The 16623-nt window shown below is 42.4% G+C and overlaps 2 protein-coding genes across 6 annotated transcripts in view; one reads left to right on the forward strand and one right to left on the reverse strand.

The window, feature by feature from the left end:
- Nucleotides 1-1817, reverse strand: part of LOC128696857 (DNA excision repair protein ERCC-8) — a 34041-nt gene extending 32224 nt beyond the window's left edge. The window contains exon 1 of the mRNA XM_070096156.1: nt 1587-1817. The gene's annotated coding sequence lies outside the window, so the exon portion shown is untranslated. The remainder of the gene's footprint in view (nt 1-1586) is intronic.
- Nucleotides 1-16623, forward strand: part of Oscillin (glucosamine-6-phosphate isomerase Oscillin) — a 51427-nt gene that overhangs the window by 6801 nt on the left and 28003 nt on the right. For 2 of the 5 annotated variants that reach the window (XM_053788286.2, XM_053788285.2), the window contains exon 2: nt 14249-14372. In XM_053788286.2, coding sequence (XP_053644261.1) covers nt 14249-14372 — 124 coding nt within the window. Of the gene's footprint in view, nt 1-811; nt 867-7507; nt 7713-14248; nt 14373-16623 lie in introns of those variants that run through there. The other 3 variants (XM_053788287.2, XM_053788288.2, XM_053788289.2) reach the window with 3 other exon arrangements.

Raw genomic sequence — 16623 nt, forward strand, 5'->3', positions numbered from 1 at the left:
TAAGCAAATTATTAAAAAGAGATTGTGGCCCGGTGGCCTGGTGGCTAAAGCTCCCGCTTCACACACGGAGGGCCCGGGTTCGATTCCCGGCGGGTGGAAACATTCGACACGTTTCCTTACACCTGTTGTCCTGTTCACCTAGCAGCAAATAGGTACCTGGGTGTTAGTCGACTGGTGTGGGTCGCATCCTGGGGGACAAGATTAAGGACCCCAATGGAAATAAGTTAGACAGTCCTCGATGACGCACTGACTTTCTTGGGTTATCCTGGGTGGCTAACCCTCCGGGGTTAAAAATCCGAACGAAATCTCTCTCTCTTATATGTCTGGTAGCGAAGTGATCTTGGAAAAATAGGAAATGTTCAAATAGCAATGTTTATATCCCTTGTTGCTAGACATAAATAGTTATAATCATAACTACAATTTTTAAAGGGGTGGACCGATAAGCCAGTGGAAGGCCTCGGTCAGATGACCAAAAGCTCCAGCTGCGGGTCATCATGTGACCAGCGTCAGGAAACTCTTGTCCTGTTTGCTGACGAAGCTATCTACCCTAACTTAACCTAACCCTTGGTGAGAGAGACTGGAGGAAGTAATCCTGACAGCCATAGCGGAGGCATGAGAACAGTAAGTAAGTAAGTTTATTCAGGTATACACAAATACAGTTACATAGAATTATCATACATAGCAGTATATGTGTAGAGAACCTGGGATAACCCAAAAAAGTCAGACAAAATTACTTATTTCCATTGGGGTCCTTATGATATGATATGATAACAGAGATATGATAACGACGTATGAAATTTGAGGAGGAACTGACAGAGCAAGGACAAGACAGGTGGAAGCTGGAACCAAATATGAACTATAAGAATGTAAGGAAGTGTTTGGCCTCAGAGTGGCTGAAAAGTTTAAAGAGTTGGATGAGAAAGTGGTGGAGCAAACTCAATACACAACCTCGGGAGTATGTGTGATAGACTAGAAACCAGTCTAGGAAGCGAGGTCAGGAGCCAAACCTCAACCCCAACAAATACAGTTAGGTGAGTGTATTATGTGCGCGAAGGAACTTAATGGGTGGGGACAGGCTGACTATAGGGAAGGGGGTTAATAGATGGAACTGTGTGTAAGGGAGATGGGTGGGGTCCGACAGGCTAAGAGCTGTAATAAACCATACCCCGGCCGGGATTGAACCCGCGGTCAGAGAGTCTCAAAACTCCAGCCCGTCTCAAAACTCCAGCTAGCCACAACCCTACTTCAGCTCATTGCAAAGCCCCAGCCCTATCTGAGGTATACTACCACCACCCAGGATGCCACCCACACCAGTCGGCTAACACCTGCTAGGTGAACAGGGACAGCAGGTGTAAGGAAACACGCCCAATGTTTCCACCTGGGGATCAAACAACGGACACTCAGTGTGTGAGCTAAGTGCGCTACCAACTGAGCTACGGTTGGTAGCCGGCTGGATTGTTGTGGGGAGGATGGTGATGCGTGGGAAGGGTGGCCTGGGATGTGAGTGTGTGTGTGTGAGGGGAGGCTTGGGTGGTGAGGAGAAAGAGTTAAATAGGTTAGGATCCTTGGGATGTGGGTGGGTACACTCAGTTGTGGTTCCTGGGGATTGAGTCTCAGCTCCTGGCCCTGCCTCTCAAACTGGCCGCTACTGGGTTCATTCTCCCCTGGTGTCGTGAGCTCTTCAAAACTCGTTATCGAGGTTGTCTATGGAGCCTCTCTCTATTTTGTTGTTCAAATCACTAAACTTCCTGACCACTTTGAGGCTGAAGAAATATTTTCTAACATCCCTGCTTTTAGCTTCTAGTTGTGCCCTCATGCTTCTGTTTATCGTTTCGAACAATCTATCTCTGTTCACCCTATCAATTCCTCTCAGCATTTTGTATATCGTTATCTTATCGCCCCTTGTCCTATCCTCTATATCATCAGATTTAACTCCCTTAGTCTCGCCTCAGAGCTCATATACCTTACCTCTGGAACTAGCCTTGCTGCAAACCTTTGCACTTTTTGCTCCTAGGTATGAATTTCTCCTCTGTTTCCTACACTTTCCAGCTACAGTACATTCTCCATCATTGTCCTTACTGTTCCCTTTCCTACTAAAACCCATTCAGGAATTGCCTTATGCCAGTGTAGTCTCCTCTACTGAAGACTGATTTCTCTTGTTGTTTCTCTGCTTTATCTCTCTCCAAGTTTACTTCCACGAGGTATCTGAAACTCAGAACTGTGTGGTTGCTAGCACCAAAGGGTCTCTTGCATTCAGTATCCCTACGTCAAAATTACTCAGGGTACGTTAAAGGCCCGAACTTGCTGGCTCGTCTCCTCTTCTCTCTCTGGCTGTGTCCCTGATATGTTGGCGCATAAAGTTTTCCATTGCTACCTCCAGCATCTTAGCTCTCCACGTTTCTGGTCCCCCATGTTTCTCCAGGGGTCCCCTGTCTATTGCCTTGTGGGCTCCTCTCACCACCTCCGCCATCACTCAGTTATCATTGTCATGTTCCTGTCTTGATCTTCTGTTTAGTGGAGGGTTGCACATCACTGCTATCACTACCTAGTGTTCCCCAGGCTTGAGTGTGCCTACTTGTAATTATTTTCCGTTGCTCTGTTTATTCCTCTAATCTCCTCGAAATTCCAGTACTTCTCCACCTTTGTTGTTTCTGACCTTCCTCATAATTTGACATCCAGCCCGAAATGTTGCATCTGTTATCGTCTCTGTGATCTTTATCTCTGTGAGTGCTATGATGTCTAGAGGTTCCTCCACTACTTGTTCATTTCATTCACCACTCCACTGAAAATACCTCCCTAAATCTTTTGTTTATCTCCTCACAGAATTTCTGGTCATTCCTAATGAGCTTCCTTCTTTCTTCAGTTTCATTACCTAGTCCCATACAGTTGTTTTCCTTCTGATGTGGCTGTACATCAACTTTGGCTCAGATTTGGCTTTGAATGACATGTCATTCTCATATTGCCGTTAAGCCTCTCTTTATATCAACGCATATTCATTGCTGGCTCTTCTACTTGCTTCTCTGTTTTCCAGCATTATTTGCTTCCCATAAGTCTTCCATGCTCTCGCACTTTTAGTTTTTGCCTCCTTTCACCTCTTAGTGAACCATAAGCTCATTCTATTCTTGTATGTGCTTCTGCTTCTGGGTATAAATTTCTCCTCGGCCTCCAGGCACTTTTTAGCTACGTACTCCATCATTTCACTTTCTGCCTTTCCTTCTAGTTTCTTGTTTCATGGCACTCTGTGTGTACTCACCTATAGGTGGTTGCAGGGATCGAGTCTCAACTCTTGGTCCCGCCTCTTCGTTGGTGTGATAAATTGGTACAATTATCATAGACCTGGCTGCGGGAGCGCTGACCCTGAAACACCCTCCAGGTATAGTAACGTGTGGATTCCCTAGGATCCCACAAAAGTTAGACAAAATGACTTATTTACATTCCTTGTAATATCTTATTATTTAAAACCTAGCTGTAAGATACAGTAGATATCAGTCATGATTCTAAACTTAAAAATTAAAGCAGCTAAGTGACTCAAATGTGTGAAAGCTATCTACAGTACAAAGAGGTACAACAGATTATTATTATTATAATCAAGGGGGAAGCGCTAAACCCGGAGGATTATACAGCGCCTGGGTGGGGGATGTGGAAGGCATTCAGGCTTAATTCGGGGAACTGGAGCACAGATCCAATTCCCTAAATCAAGAGCCCCTCACCAACATCAAGGAACCTTCCTTGAGGGGAGATACAACAGAATAAGACTGAAGAATAAGACTGCCATCCCCACGAGCCCATTTGAGGCGGGGTAGATGGCAGACCAGAGGCCTAGCTTCTCCCTACGAGCCCCGTGAGGGCGGGGAATGTGGCTAGGCCTGGGGACACTTGGTCCCAAAGATGAGGAGGTACTGTACCTCCTCCCATGGGAGACTTAAGTCTCGAGACACTCCCCAGATAGGGAGCCAAGGCCGGGTCACCACTACTTGGAAAAGACCCGGGCCGGGAGAATACCGGCGAATAAAAAAAAAAAATAAAGTGAACTGAGCTACATGCTTGGACTGGCCTTAACATGTTCAGACAATCCGTTCCACTGATTTATTGCTGCGTAATAATATATATATAAAGTCTGACCACCTTGTTGGTACTACAGATTTTGTTCACTTCCCTTAGTACCATACTGATTGTTGTTCTTAACCTTGAGAAACAAGCCAGCAAGGTATTCTGGGCACTGCTTGTGAGCAATTTTATTAACATGATTTAGCTTAAGTTGTGTGTGTGTGTGTGTGTGTGTGTGTGTGTGTGTGTGTGTGTGTGTACTGAACTATTTGTGGTTGCAGGGGTCGATTCATAGCTCCTGTCCCCGCCTGATGTGTGTGCGTGTACTCGCCTATTGTGGTTGCAGGGGTCGATACTCGGCTCCTGGCCCCGCCTCTTCACTAGTCGCTACTAGGTCACTCCTGCTCCATGAGCTTTATCATACCTCTTCTTAAAGGTATGTATGGATCTTGCCTCCACTACATCAGTTCCTAGACTTTTTCATTTCCTGACAACTCTGTGACTGAAGAAATACTTCCTAACATCCCTGTGATCCATCTGAGTCTTCAACTTCTAACTGTGACCCCTTGTTGCTGTGTCCCATCTCAGGAACATCCCGTCTTTGTCCACCTTGTCAATTCCTCTCAATATTTTGTATGTCGTTATCATGTGTCCCTATCTCTCCTGTCCTCCAGTGTCGTCAGGTCGATTTCCCTTAACCTCTCCTCGTAGTACATACCACTTAACTCTGTGACTAGTCTTGTTGCAAACCTTTGCACTTTCTCTAGTTTCTTTACATGCTTGGCTAGGTGTGGGTTCCAAACTGGTGCCGCATACTCTAATATGGGCCTATCGTACACGGTGTACAGGATCCTGAACGATTCCTTATTAAGATGTCGGAATGCTGTTCTGAGGTTTGCTAGGCGCCCATATGCTGCAGCAGTTATTTGGTTGATATGTGCCTCAGGGGATGTGCCTGGTGTTATATACTCATCCCAAGATCTTTTTCCTTGAGTGAGGTTCGTAGTCTCTGGCCCCCTAGACTGTACTCCGTCTGCGGTCTTCTTTGCCCTTCCCCAATCTTTGTGACCTTGTACTTGGTGGGGTTGAACTCTAGGAGCCAATTGCTGGACCAGGTCTGCAGCCTGTCCAAATCTCTTTGTAGTTCTGAATGGTCTTCGACCGAATGAATTCTTCTCATCAACTTCACGTCATCTGCAAACAGGGAAACTTCGGAGTCTATTCCTTCCGTCATGTCGTTCACAAATACCAGAAACAACACTGGTCTTTGGACTGTCCCCTGTGGGACCCCGCTGGTCACAGGCGCCCACTCTGACACCTCGCCACGTACCATGACTCGCTGCTGTCTTCCTGATAAGTATTCCCTGATCCATTGTAGTGCCTTCCCTGTTATCCCTGCTTGGTCCTCCAGTTTTTGCACTAATCTCTTGTGTGGAACTGTGTCAAACGCCTTCTTACAGTCCAAGAAAATGCAATCTACCCACCCCTCTCTCTCTTATCTTACTGCTGTCACCCTGTCATAGAACTCCAGTAGATTTGTGACACAGGAGTTCCCGCCCCTGAAACCACGTTAGCTGCTGTTGATGAGATTATTCCTTTCTAGGTGTTCCACCACTCTTCTCCTGATAATCTTCTCCATGACTTTGCATACTTCATATGTCAGTGACACTGGTCCGTAGTTTAGTGCTTCATTTCTGTCTCCTTTTTTAAAAATTGGAACTACATTTGCTGTCTTCCGTGCCTCAGGCAATCTCCCTGTTTTGATGTATTGAATATTGTTGTTAGGGGTACACATAGCACATCTGCTCCCTCTCTTAGGACCCATGGAGAGATGGTATCTAGCTCACTCAGAAGCCTCTTCACTTCTTCCTCGGTTGAGTGTGTGTGTGTACTCACCTATTTGTGGTTGCAGAGGTCGAGTCATAGCTCCTGGCCCTGCCTCTTCACTGATTACTGCTAGGTCCTCTCTCTCCCTGCCCCATGAGCTTTATCATATCTCACCCTAGAACTATGGTTCCCGCCTCTACTACGTCACTTTATAGGCTATTCCACGGCCTGACTACTCTATGACTGAAGAAATACTTCCTAACATCCCTTTGATTCATCTGAGTCTTCAACTTCCAATTGTGACCTCTTGTGTCTGTGTCCCTTCTCTGGAACATCCCGTCTTTGTCCACCTTGTCTATTCCGTGCAGTATTTTATATGTCGTTATCATGTCTCCCCTGACCCTCCTGTCCTCCAGTGTCGTCAGGCCGATTTCCCTCAACCTTTCTTCGTAGGACAATCCCCGTAGCTCTGGGACTAGTCTTGTTGCAAACCTTTGCACTTTCTCTAATTTCTTGCCGTGCTTGACTAGGTGTGGGTTCCAAACTGGTGCTGCATACTCCAGTATGGGCCTGACGTGTGTGTGTGTGTGTGTGTGTGTGTGTGTGTGTGTGTGTGTGTACTCACCTATATTACTCACCTATATGTGGTTGCAGGGGTCTAGTCATAGCTCCTGGCCCCGCCTCTTCACTGGTCGATACTAATTCACTCTCCCTGCTCCATGATATTTGTGTGTACTCACTTAATTGTGGTTGCAGGGGTCGAGTCTCAGCTCCTGGCCCCTGTGTGTGTGTGTGTGTGTGTGTACTCACCTATTTGTACTCACCTATTTGTGGTTGCAGGGGTCGAGTCATAGCTCCTGGCCCCGCCTCTTCACTGATTGCTACTAGGTCCTCTCTCTCCCTGCTACATGAGCTTTATCATACCTCGCCTTAAAACTATGTATGGTTCCCGCCTCCACTACTTCACTTTCTAGACTATTCCATGACTTGACTACTCTATGACTGAAGAAATACTTCCTAACATCCCTTCGATTCATCTGAGTCTTCAACTTCCAATTGTGACCTCTTGTGTCTGTGTCCCATCTCTGGAACATCCTGTCTTTGTCCACCTTGTCTATTCCGCGCAGTATTTTATATGTCGTTATCATGTCTCCCCTGACCCTCCTGGCCTCCAGTGTCGTCAGGCCGATTTCCCTCAACCTTTCTTCGTAGGACAATCCCCGTAGCTCTGGGACTAGTCTTGTTGCAAACCTTTGCACTTTCTCTAATTTCTTGACGTGCTTGACTAGGTGTGGATTCCAAACTGGTGCTGCATACTCCAGTATGGGCCTGACGTAAATGGTATACAGGGTCTTGAACGACTCCTTACTGAGGTATCGGAACGCTATCCGTAGGTTTGCCAGGCGCCCGTATGCTGCAGCAGTTATTTGGTTGATGTGTGCCTCTGGTGATGTGCTCGGTGTTATGGTCACCCCAAGGTCTTTCTCCCTGAGTGAGGTCTGTAGTCTTTGTCCACCTAGCCTATACTCTGTCTGCGGTCTTCTTTGCCCCTCCCCAATCTTCATGACTGCATTTGGCTGGATTGAATTCGAGAAGCCAGTTACTGGACCACATGTTCAGCCTGTCCAGGTCTCTTTGCAGTGTGTGTGTGTGTGTGTGTGTGTGTGTGTGTGTGTGTGTGTGTGTGTGTGTGTACAGCAGTAGTGGTGGCTGAGTGAGGTTCATTGAACCAGCCGGACACACACTTGTTGGACCAACACTACCACCAACACTGCTACCTCCCACTCCAAGGTACACTATATTCCTCTACCCACTTCATTCCTCTACTTTACTACAAGGTAAAGTAAAAGTGAACCACCATAGAGTAGAGTAACACAACTCAAACTGCTGATAACCTAGAAAATCACTATTTATATCCCAGCCGGCGACCGTATATTTGCTTCCTTCTTTAAGGATTGAATAAATGTATTTAGATACAGGTACACATAAGTGCAGTTAGCATACATAGTGTAAATTATAAAGGATAACCCAAAAAAGATAGACAAACTGACTTATTTCCATTAGGGGTGCTTGTATTTCCATTATGGTCTTTGTATTTCCATTATGGTCTTTGTATTTCCATTGGGGTCTTTGTATTTCCATTATGGTCTTTGTATTTTCATTGGGGTCTTTGTATTTCCATTAGGGTCTTTGTATTTCCATTAGGGTCTTTGTATTTCCATTAGGGTCTTCGTATTTCCATTAGGGTCTTCGTATTTCCATTAGGGTCTTCGTATTTCCATTAGGGTCTTCGTATTTCCATTAGGGTCTTCGTATTTCCATTAGGGTCTTCGTATTTCCATTAGGGTCTTCGTATTTCCATTAGGGTCTTCGTATTTCCATTAGGGTCTTCGTATTTCCATTAGGGTCTTCGCATTTCCATTAGGGTCTTCGTATTTCCATTAGGGTCTTCGTATTTCCATTAGGGTCTTCGTATTTCCATTAGGGTCTTCGTATTTCCATTAGGGTCTTCGTATTTCCATTAGGGTCTTTGTATTTCCATTGGGGTCCATAAATTTTCATAGTGTGCTTGTGATGCCTGATGATTCTTAGGCACAGTAAGTCACTCATTGTTAACAGTAAAAAAATAAATTAAATAATAAATCAAAGGCATGAAAATAAATTACAATTAAATACAAATAGGAATAAAATGAACTGAATTAATTACAGTTTTATGATTGCCTCCCTTACCCTGAGCATTGTCTTACCCCCTACTAGTTTAACGCTTCCCCCCAGATTATATTAATGTTGTAATGGCGTGCGGCCAGCAGTAGCAGCCTGGTTGATCAGACTCTGATCCACCACGAGGTCTGGTCTCAGACCGAGCTGTGGGGGCGTTGACCACCGAAACCCTCTCCAGGTAAACTCCAGGTATTTGGTCTGAAGATTTGTTGTCTCATGTAGCCAGGGATCTCAATGACAATAAGTCGCAATTTTTAATTGGATTAAATAATAAGATTTTACAAGGAACCCAGTGGAAATAAGTCACTTCGTCTGAAATTTTTTGGGGGGTTATCCTAGGTAATTTACACATATGTTACTACATATGATCATTTTAGCCGCCTAAATTTGTGTACTTATGTGTACCTGTACCTAAATGAACTTATTTATACTATGCTAGACCTTCATAAAATATTGTGTATGTGCTGATAACACTTACAAGAACCACAATGGAAATAAGTCACTTTGACTCATTTTTAGGTTATCCTAGGTAATTTACACATGTTACTTTGTATGATAATTTGTGTAACTGTATATGTGTTATTTTTTTTTATTATTATCACACTGGCCGATTCCCACCAAGGCAGGGTGGCCCGAAAAAGAAAAACTTTCACCATCATTCGCTCCATCACTGTCTTGCCAGAAGGGTGCTTTACACTACAGTTTTTAAACTGCAACATTAACACCCCTCCTTCAGAGTGCAGGCACTGTACTTCCCATCTCCAGGACTCAAGTCCGGCCTGCCGGTTTCCCTGAATCCCTTCATAAATGTTACTTTGCTCACACTCCAACAGCACGTCAAGTATTAAAAACCATTTGTCTCCATTCACTCCTATCAAACACGCTCACGCATGCCTGCTGGAAGTCCAAGCCCCTCGCACACAAAACCTCCTTTACCCCCTCCCTCCAACCCTTCCTAGGCCGACCCCTACCCCGCCTTCCTTCCACTACAGACTGATACACTCTTGAAGTCATTCTGTTTCGCTCCATTCTCTCTACATGTCCGAACCACCTCAACAACCCTTCCTCAGCCCTCTGGACAACAGTTTTGGTAATCCCGCACCTCCTCCTAACTTCCAAACTACGAATTCTCTGCATTATATTCACACCACACATTGCCCTCAGACACGACATCTCCACTGCCTCCAGCCTTCTCCTCGCTGCAACATTCATCACCCACGCTTCACACCCATATAAGAGCGTTGGTAAAACTATACTCTCATACATTCCCCTCTTTGCCTCCAAGGACAAAGTTCTTTGTCTCCACAGACTCCTAAGTGCACCACTCACTCTTTTTCCCTCATCAATTCTATGATTCACCTCATCTTTCATAGACCCATCCGCTGACACGTCCACTCCCAAATATCTGAATACGTTCACCTCCTCCATACTCTCTCCCTCCAATCTGATATTCAATCTTTCATCACCTAATCTTTTTGTTATCCTCATAACCTTACTCTTTCCTGTATTCACCTTTAATTTTCTTCTTTTGCACACCCTACCAAATTCATCCACCAATCTCTGCAACTTCTCTTCAGAATCTCCCAAGAGCACAGTGTCATCAGCAAAGAGCAGCTGTGACAACTCCCACTTTGTGTGTGATTCTTTATCTTTTAACTCCACGCCTCTTGCCAAGACCCTCGCATTTACTTCTCTTACAACCCCATCTATAAATATATTAAACAACCACGGTGACATCACACATCCTTGTCTAAGGCCTACTTTTACTGGGAAATAATTTCCCTCTTTCCTACATACTCTAACTTGAGCCTCACTATCCTCGTAAAAACTCTTCACTGCTTTCAGTAACCTACCTCCTACACCATACACTTGCAACATCTGCCACATTGCCCCCCTATCCACCCTGTCATACGCCTTTTCCAAATCCATAAATGCCACAAAGACCTCTTTAGCCTTATCTAAATACTGTTCACTTATATGTTTCACTGTAAACACCTGGTCCACACACCCCCTACCTTTCCTAAAGCCTCCTTGTTCATCTGCTATCCTATTCTCCGTCTTACTCTTAATTCTTTCAATTATAACTCTACCATACACTTTACCAGGTACACTCAACAGACTTATCCCCCTATAATTTTTGCACTCTCTTTTGTCCCCTTTGCCTTTATACAAAGGAACTATGCATGCTCTCTGCCAATCCCTAGGTACCTTACCCTCTTCCATACATTTATTAAATAATTGCACCAACCACTCCAAAACTATATCCCCACCTGCTTTTAACATTTCTATCTTTATCCCATCAATCCCGGCTGCCTTACCCCCTTTCATTTTACCTACCGCCTCACGAACTTCCCCCACACTCACAACTGGCTCTTCCTCACTCCTACAAGATGTTATTCCTCCTTGCCCTATACACGAAATCACAGCTTCCCTATCTTCATCAACATTTAACAATTCCTCAAAATATTCCCTCCATCTTCCCAATACCTCTAACTCTCCATTTAATAACTCTCCTCTCCTATTTTTAACTGACAAATCCATTTGTTCTCTAGGCTTTCTTAACTTGTTAATCTCATTCCAAAACTTTTTCTTATTTTCAACAAAATTTGTTGATAACATCTCACCCACTCTCTCATTTGCTCTCTTTTTACATTGCTTCACCACTCTCTTAACTTCTCTCTTTTTCTCCATATACTCTTCCCTCCTTGCATCACTTCTACTTTGTAAAAACTTCTCATATGCTAACTTTTTCTCCCTTACTACTCTCTTTACATCATCATTCCACCAATCGCTCCTCTTCCCTCCTGCACCCACTTTCCTGTAACCACAAACTTCTGCTGAACACTCTAACACTACATTTTTAAACCTACCCCATACCTCTTCGACCCCATTGCCTATGCTCTCATTAGCCCATCTATCCTCCAATAGCTGTTTATATCTTACCCTAACTGCCTCCTCTTTTAGTTTATAAACCTTCACCTCTCTCTTCCCTGATGCTTCTATTCTCCTTGTATCCCATCTACCTTTTACTCTCAGTGTAGCTACAACTAGAAAGTGATCTGATATATCTGTGGCCCCTCTATAAACATGTACATCCTGAAGTCTACTCAACAGTCTTTTATCTACCAATACATAATCCAACAAACTACTGTCATTTCGCCCTACATCATATCGTGTATACTTATTTATCCTCTTTTTCTTAAAATATGTATTACCTATAACTAAACCCCTTTCTATACAAAGTTCAATCAAAGGGCTCCCATTATCATTTACACCTGGCACCCCAAACTTACCTACCACACCCTCTCTAAAAGTTTCTCCTACTTTAGCATTCAAGTCCCCTACCACAATTACTCTCTCACTTGGTTCAAAGGCTCCTATACATTCACTTAACATCTCCCAAAATCTCTCTCTCTCCTCTGCATTCCTCTCTTCTCCAGGTGCATACACGCTTATTATGACCCACTTCTCGCATCCAACCTTTACTTTAATCCACATAATTCTTGAATTTACACATTCATATTCTCTTTTCTCCTTCCATAACTGATCATTTAACATTACTGCTACCCCTTCCTTTGCTCTAACTCTCTCAGATACTCCAGATTTAATCCCATTTATTTCCCCCCACTGAAACTCTCCTACCCCCTTCAGCTTTGTTTCGCTTAGGGCCAGGACATCCAACTTCTTTTCATTCATAACATCAGCAATCATCTGTTTCTTGTCATCCGCACTACATCCACGCACATTTAAGCAACCCAGTTTTATAAAGTTTTTCTTCTTCTCTTTTTTAGTAATTGTATACAGGAGAAGGGGTTACTAGCCCATTGCTCCCGGCATTTTAGTCGCCTCATACGACACGCATGGCTTACGGAGGAAAGATTCTTTTCCACTTCCCCATGGACAATAGAAGAAATAAAAAAGAACAAGAGCTATTTAGAAAAAGGAGAAAAACCTAGATGTATGTATATATATATATGCATGTGCGTGTCTGTGAAGTGTGACCAAAGTGTAAGTAGGAGTAGCAAGATATCCCTGTTATCTTAGCGTGTTTATGAGACAGAAAAAGAAAACCAGCAATCCTACCATCATGCAAAACAGTTACAGGTTTTTGTTTCACAGTCATCTGGCAGGACGGTAGTACTTCCCTGGGTATGTGTATATGTATATCTGTATATGTGTATCTGTACCTAAATGAAACTTGCTTGCTTACACCTGTGTTCTTCAAAACCATTATAAAAAAATTTTTATGTTAGGTATCGCCAAAATATAACTAGCTAATGGTCTCTTTTTTTCACAGTCTTGCGTTTTTCCTCAGTCTGACTGTTACAAGGACACTTTGGAAATAAGTCACTTTGACTTTTTTGGGTTATCCTAAGTAATCTACACACATGCTACCATGTATGATAATTTATGTAATTATTTGTGTACCTATACCTGAATAAACTTATTAAATTTGTCTTAGTCTGACCTGGTCGAGATCTAACTTCATATATAAATGAAATTTATATTTTATGATAATCACAATCTATCTGCCCCATGGAATAATTAATTATTTCTTGAACAGATTATTTTTCTGGGAGATATTAGATTAATTTGCCTGTCTTATTTCCTCCATTCCATAAAATGGGTTAGATCATGTATGATTTTTCTCTATTTTTATGTATTTGCCATGATTCCCTCTGGTAAATCAATGCACAGTGCCACGTCCAAATTATCAGGTTATGTTCTTAATGGTTCCTGCAAATCTAGAATTAGCGGCTACCCCAAATTCTGCCCTTGTAAGATTTGGGCTCATTGTGTGTTTCTGGGGCCATATTTCATTCAGTACTTTACCTCATTAATAATGGCAACAGTAAGAAATATATTAAATTAGTAACTTGGGTATAGGGGGTATTAAAAGCAATACAGAAAGAGGAATCCTAAAGAAAGTGTTCCTCAGGGGTTGGTGCTGGGTCCCGTGTTTCAGTCTAAATGAATGATATAAATAGCAACACATAGGTAAATTTGTTGATGACAAAAATGGGTCATTAAATCATTTCTGAGGACACCAGAGTTATAGGATTATATAGGCAGGTTGATGCTGTTAAGGAAAGTGGTAAATGAAGTTTAATGAGAAAAAGAAAATGAAAACAGTTCTTGTAATGTAAATAACATACTGTAGGTCATAATCAACATAAATGTATAAAAGATTTAGGGCTCTTGATTAGCAGAAATCTAAAACCAAGGTATGCAGCAAAATATAAAATGTGTGTGTGTGTATGTACAATATGTTTGTGCATATGGCCATAGAGATTTTCAAAGGAAAAATTACCAGTATGGTATACCCATAAAGTCTAGTCCAGGGCCTAAATTTCATCCTAAAATTAAAAATTCCACTTTTTCAAATTTAAATTTTTTTTCGGTGCTACTTTAGCGTGTTGTCTACCAGCTCCACATACTCGCCTAACCTAACATAACCAGGTTAGATTAGGTTAGGTTACGTTAGGTTAAAAGGGCCGGCACAGGAAAAAAAATTATACAAGAGGTAGACCTCAAACTACGAATGCTGCGGTAGACCGCACGCTAAAGTAGCACCTCTTTTTCTATACTTTTGTTCATAAAGTTCACAGAGAAAGCAGTATGATAAATACAAGCACAGCAATCATCTCTACAGATGCGTCTAGTGATTCTTGATGACAAGGAAAGGGTGTCAGAATGGGCAGCGAGGTATGTTATCAAGAGGATCAATGATTTCAATCCTGGCCCAGAGAAGTTCTTCGTCCTAGGCTTGCCTACAGGTCAGTTATCTCTTATAATACTGCAAGCACTGTCTGCAAATTTTCTTGTGTCCTTTACACATTTGTCTTATTTTATTATCTTTATGTTTCTACTTTTTTTTAACTTTTCATGTTTTGCAGCTCCTGTAACTGTACATATTTGGTCCAATATTTTGTAAATCTTTTAATTATGTAGTTTGCTCAAAATGTGTTGTATAATTTTTAGCTAGCTGTTGTGCCTAATTTGGTATCAAATTATGTATCCAGTTATGTATATACATATTGTAATCTTTGTATGACCCATGAGAAATAAAAAATAATTTTCATTTTAGCTTAAATTTTTCTATTTTCTTTTATCATAAATTTCTTGAAATCACGACTCAATTCTGCCTATTCTATATGGTACAATGTTCATTTTTTTTTTTTTTCAACATGTCGATCGTCTTCCACTGAGGCAGGGTGACCCAAAAAGAAAGAAAACCCCCAAAAAGAAAATACTTTCATCATCATTCAACACTTTCACCTCATTCATACATAATCTCTGTCTTTGCAGAGGCACTCAGATACGACAGTTTAGAAGTCCCTCCATGCTGCCAATATCCCAAACCCCTCCTTTAAAGTGCAGCCATTGTACTTTCCATTTCCAGGACTCAAGTCCAGCTTACCGGTTACCCTGAATACCTTCACAAAATATTACCCTGCTCACACTCCAACAGCTCGTAAGATCCCAAAAACCATTCATCTCCATTCACTCCTATCTAACATGCTCACACATGCTTGCTGGAAGTCCAAGCCCCTTGCCCACAAAACCTCCTTTACCCTCTCCCTCCAACCTCTTCGAGGATGACCCCTACCCCACCTTCCTCTCCTCTACAGATTTATACGCTCTCCAAGTCATTCTACTTTGATCCATTCTCTCTAAATGACCAAACCACCTCAACAACCCCTCTTCAGCCCTCTGACTAATACTTTTAGTAACTCCACACCTCCTCCTAATTTCCACACTCCGAATTCTCTGCATAATATTCACACCACACATTGCTCTTAGACAAGACATCTCCACTGCCTTCCCTCTTGGCTGCAGCATTTACAACCCAAGCTTCACACCCATGTAAGAGTGTTGGTACCACTATACTTTCATACATTACCTTCTTTGCCTCCATGGATAATGTTTTTTTTGTCTCCACAGATATCTCAATGCACCACTCACCTTTTTTCCTTCATCAGTTCTATGGTTAGCCTCATCCTTCATAAACCCATCCACTGACAAGTCAACTCCCAAATATCTGAAAACTTTATGTACTTCTTCCATACTCCCTCTCTCCAATGTGATATCCAGTTTTTCTTTATCTAAATTGTTTGATACCCTCATCACCGTACTCTTATCTATGTTCACTTTCAACTTTCTACCTTTACACACCCTCCCAAACTTGTCCACTAACCTTTGCAGCTTTTCTTTAGAATCTCCCATAAGTACAGTATCATCAGCAAAAAGAAACTGTGTCAACTCCCAATTTGTAGTTGATTTCCCATAATTTAATCACAACCCTCTCCCCAACACCCTAGCATTTACTTCTTTTACAACTCCATCTATAAATATATTAAATAACCATGGTTACATTACACATCCCTGTCTAAGACTTACTTTTAACGGGAAGTAATCTCCCTCTCTCGTACACACCCTAACCTGAGCCTCACTATCCTCATAAAAATTCTACAGGATTTAGTAACTTACTACCTATTCTTTACACTTGCAACATCTGCCACATTGCTCCCCTATCCACTCATATGCCTTTTCTAAATCCATAAATGCAGTGAAAAGTTCCCTACCTTTATCTAAATACTGTTCACATATATACTTCAATGTAAACACTTGATCTACACATTCCCTACCCACTCTAAAGCCTCCCTGCTCATCTACTATCCTACTCTGTCTTCTAGTCCTTTCAATAATAACCCTGCTGTACACTTTACCTGGTATACTCAGTAAACTTATTCCCCTATAATTTTTACGATCTCTTTTGTCCCCCTTCCCTTTATATGAAGGAACTATACATGGTCTCTACCAATCCCTAGGTACCTTCCCCTCTTTCATACATTTATTTAACAAAAATACCAACCACTCCAACACTATATCTCCCCCTGCTTTTAATATTTCTGTCATGATCCCATCAGTTCCAGCTGCTTTACCCCCTCTCATTCTACGTAATGCCTCACGCACCTCCCCCACACTCACATCCTGCTCTTCTTCACTCCTAAAAGATATTATACC

The sequence above is a fragment of the Cherax quadricarinatus genome, chromosome 52 (genome assembly GCF_038502225.1).
Source record: "Cherax quadricarinatus isolate ZL_2023a chromosome 52, ASM3850222v1, whole genome shotgun sequence".
In the NCBI taxonomy this organism is placed as follows: Eukaryota; Metazoa; Arthropoda; class Malacostraca; order Decapoda; family Parastacidae; genus Cherax; species Cherax quadricarinatus.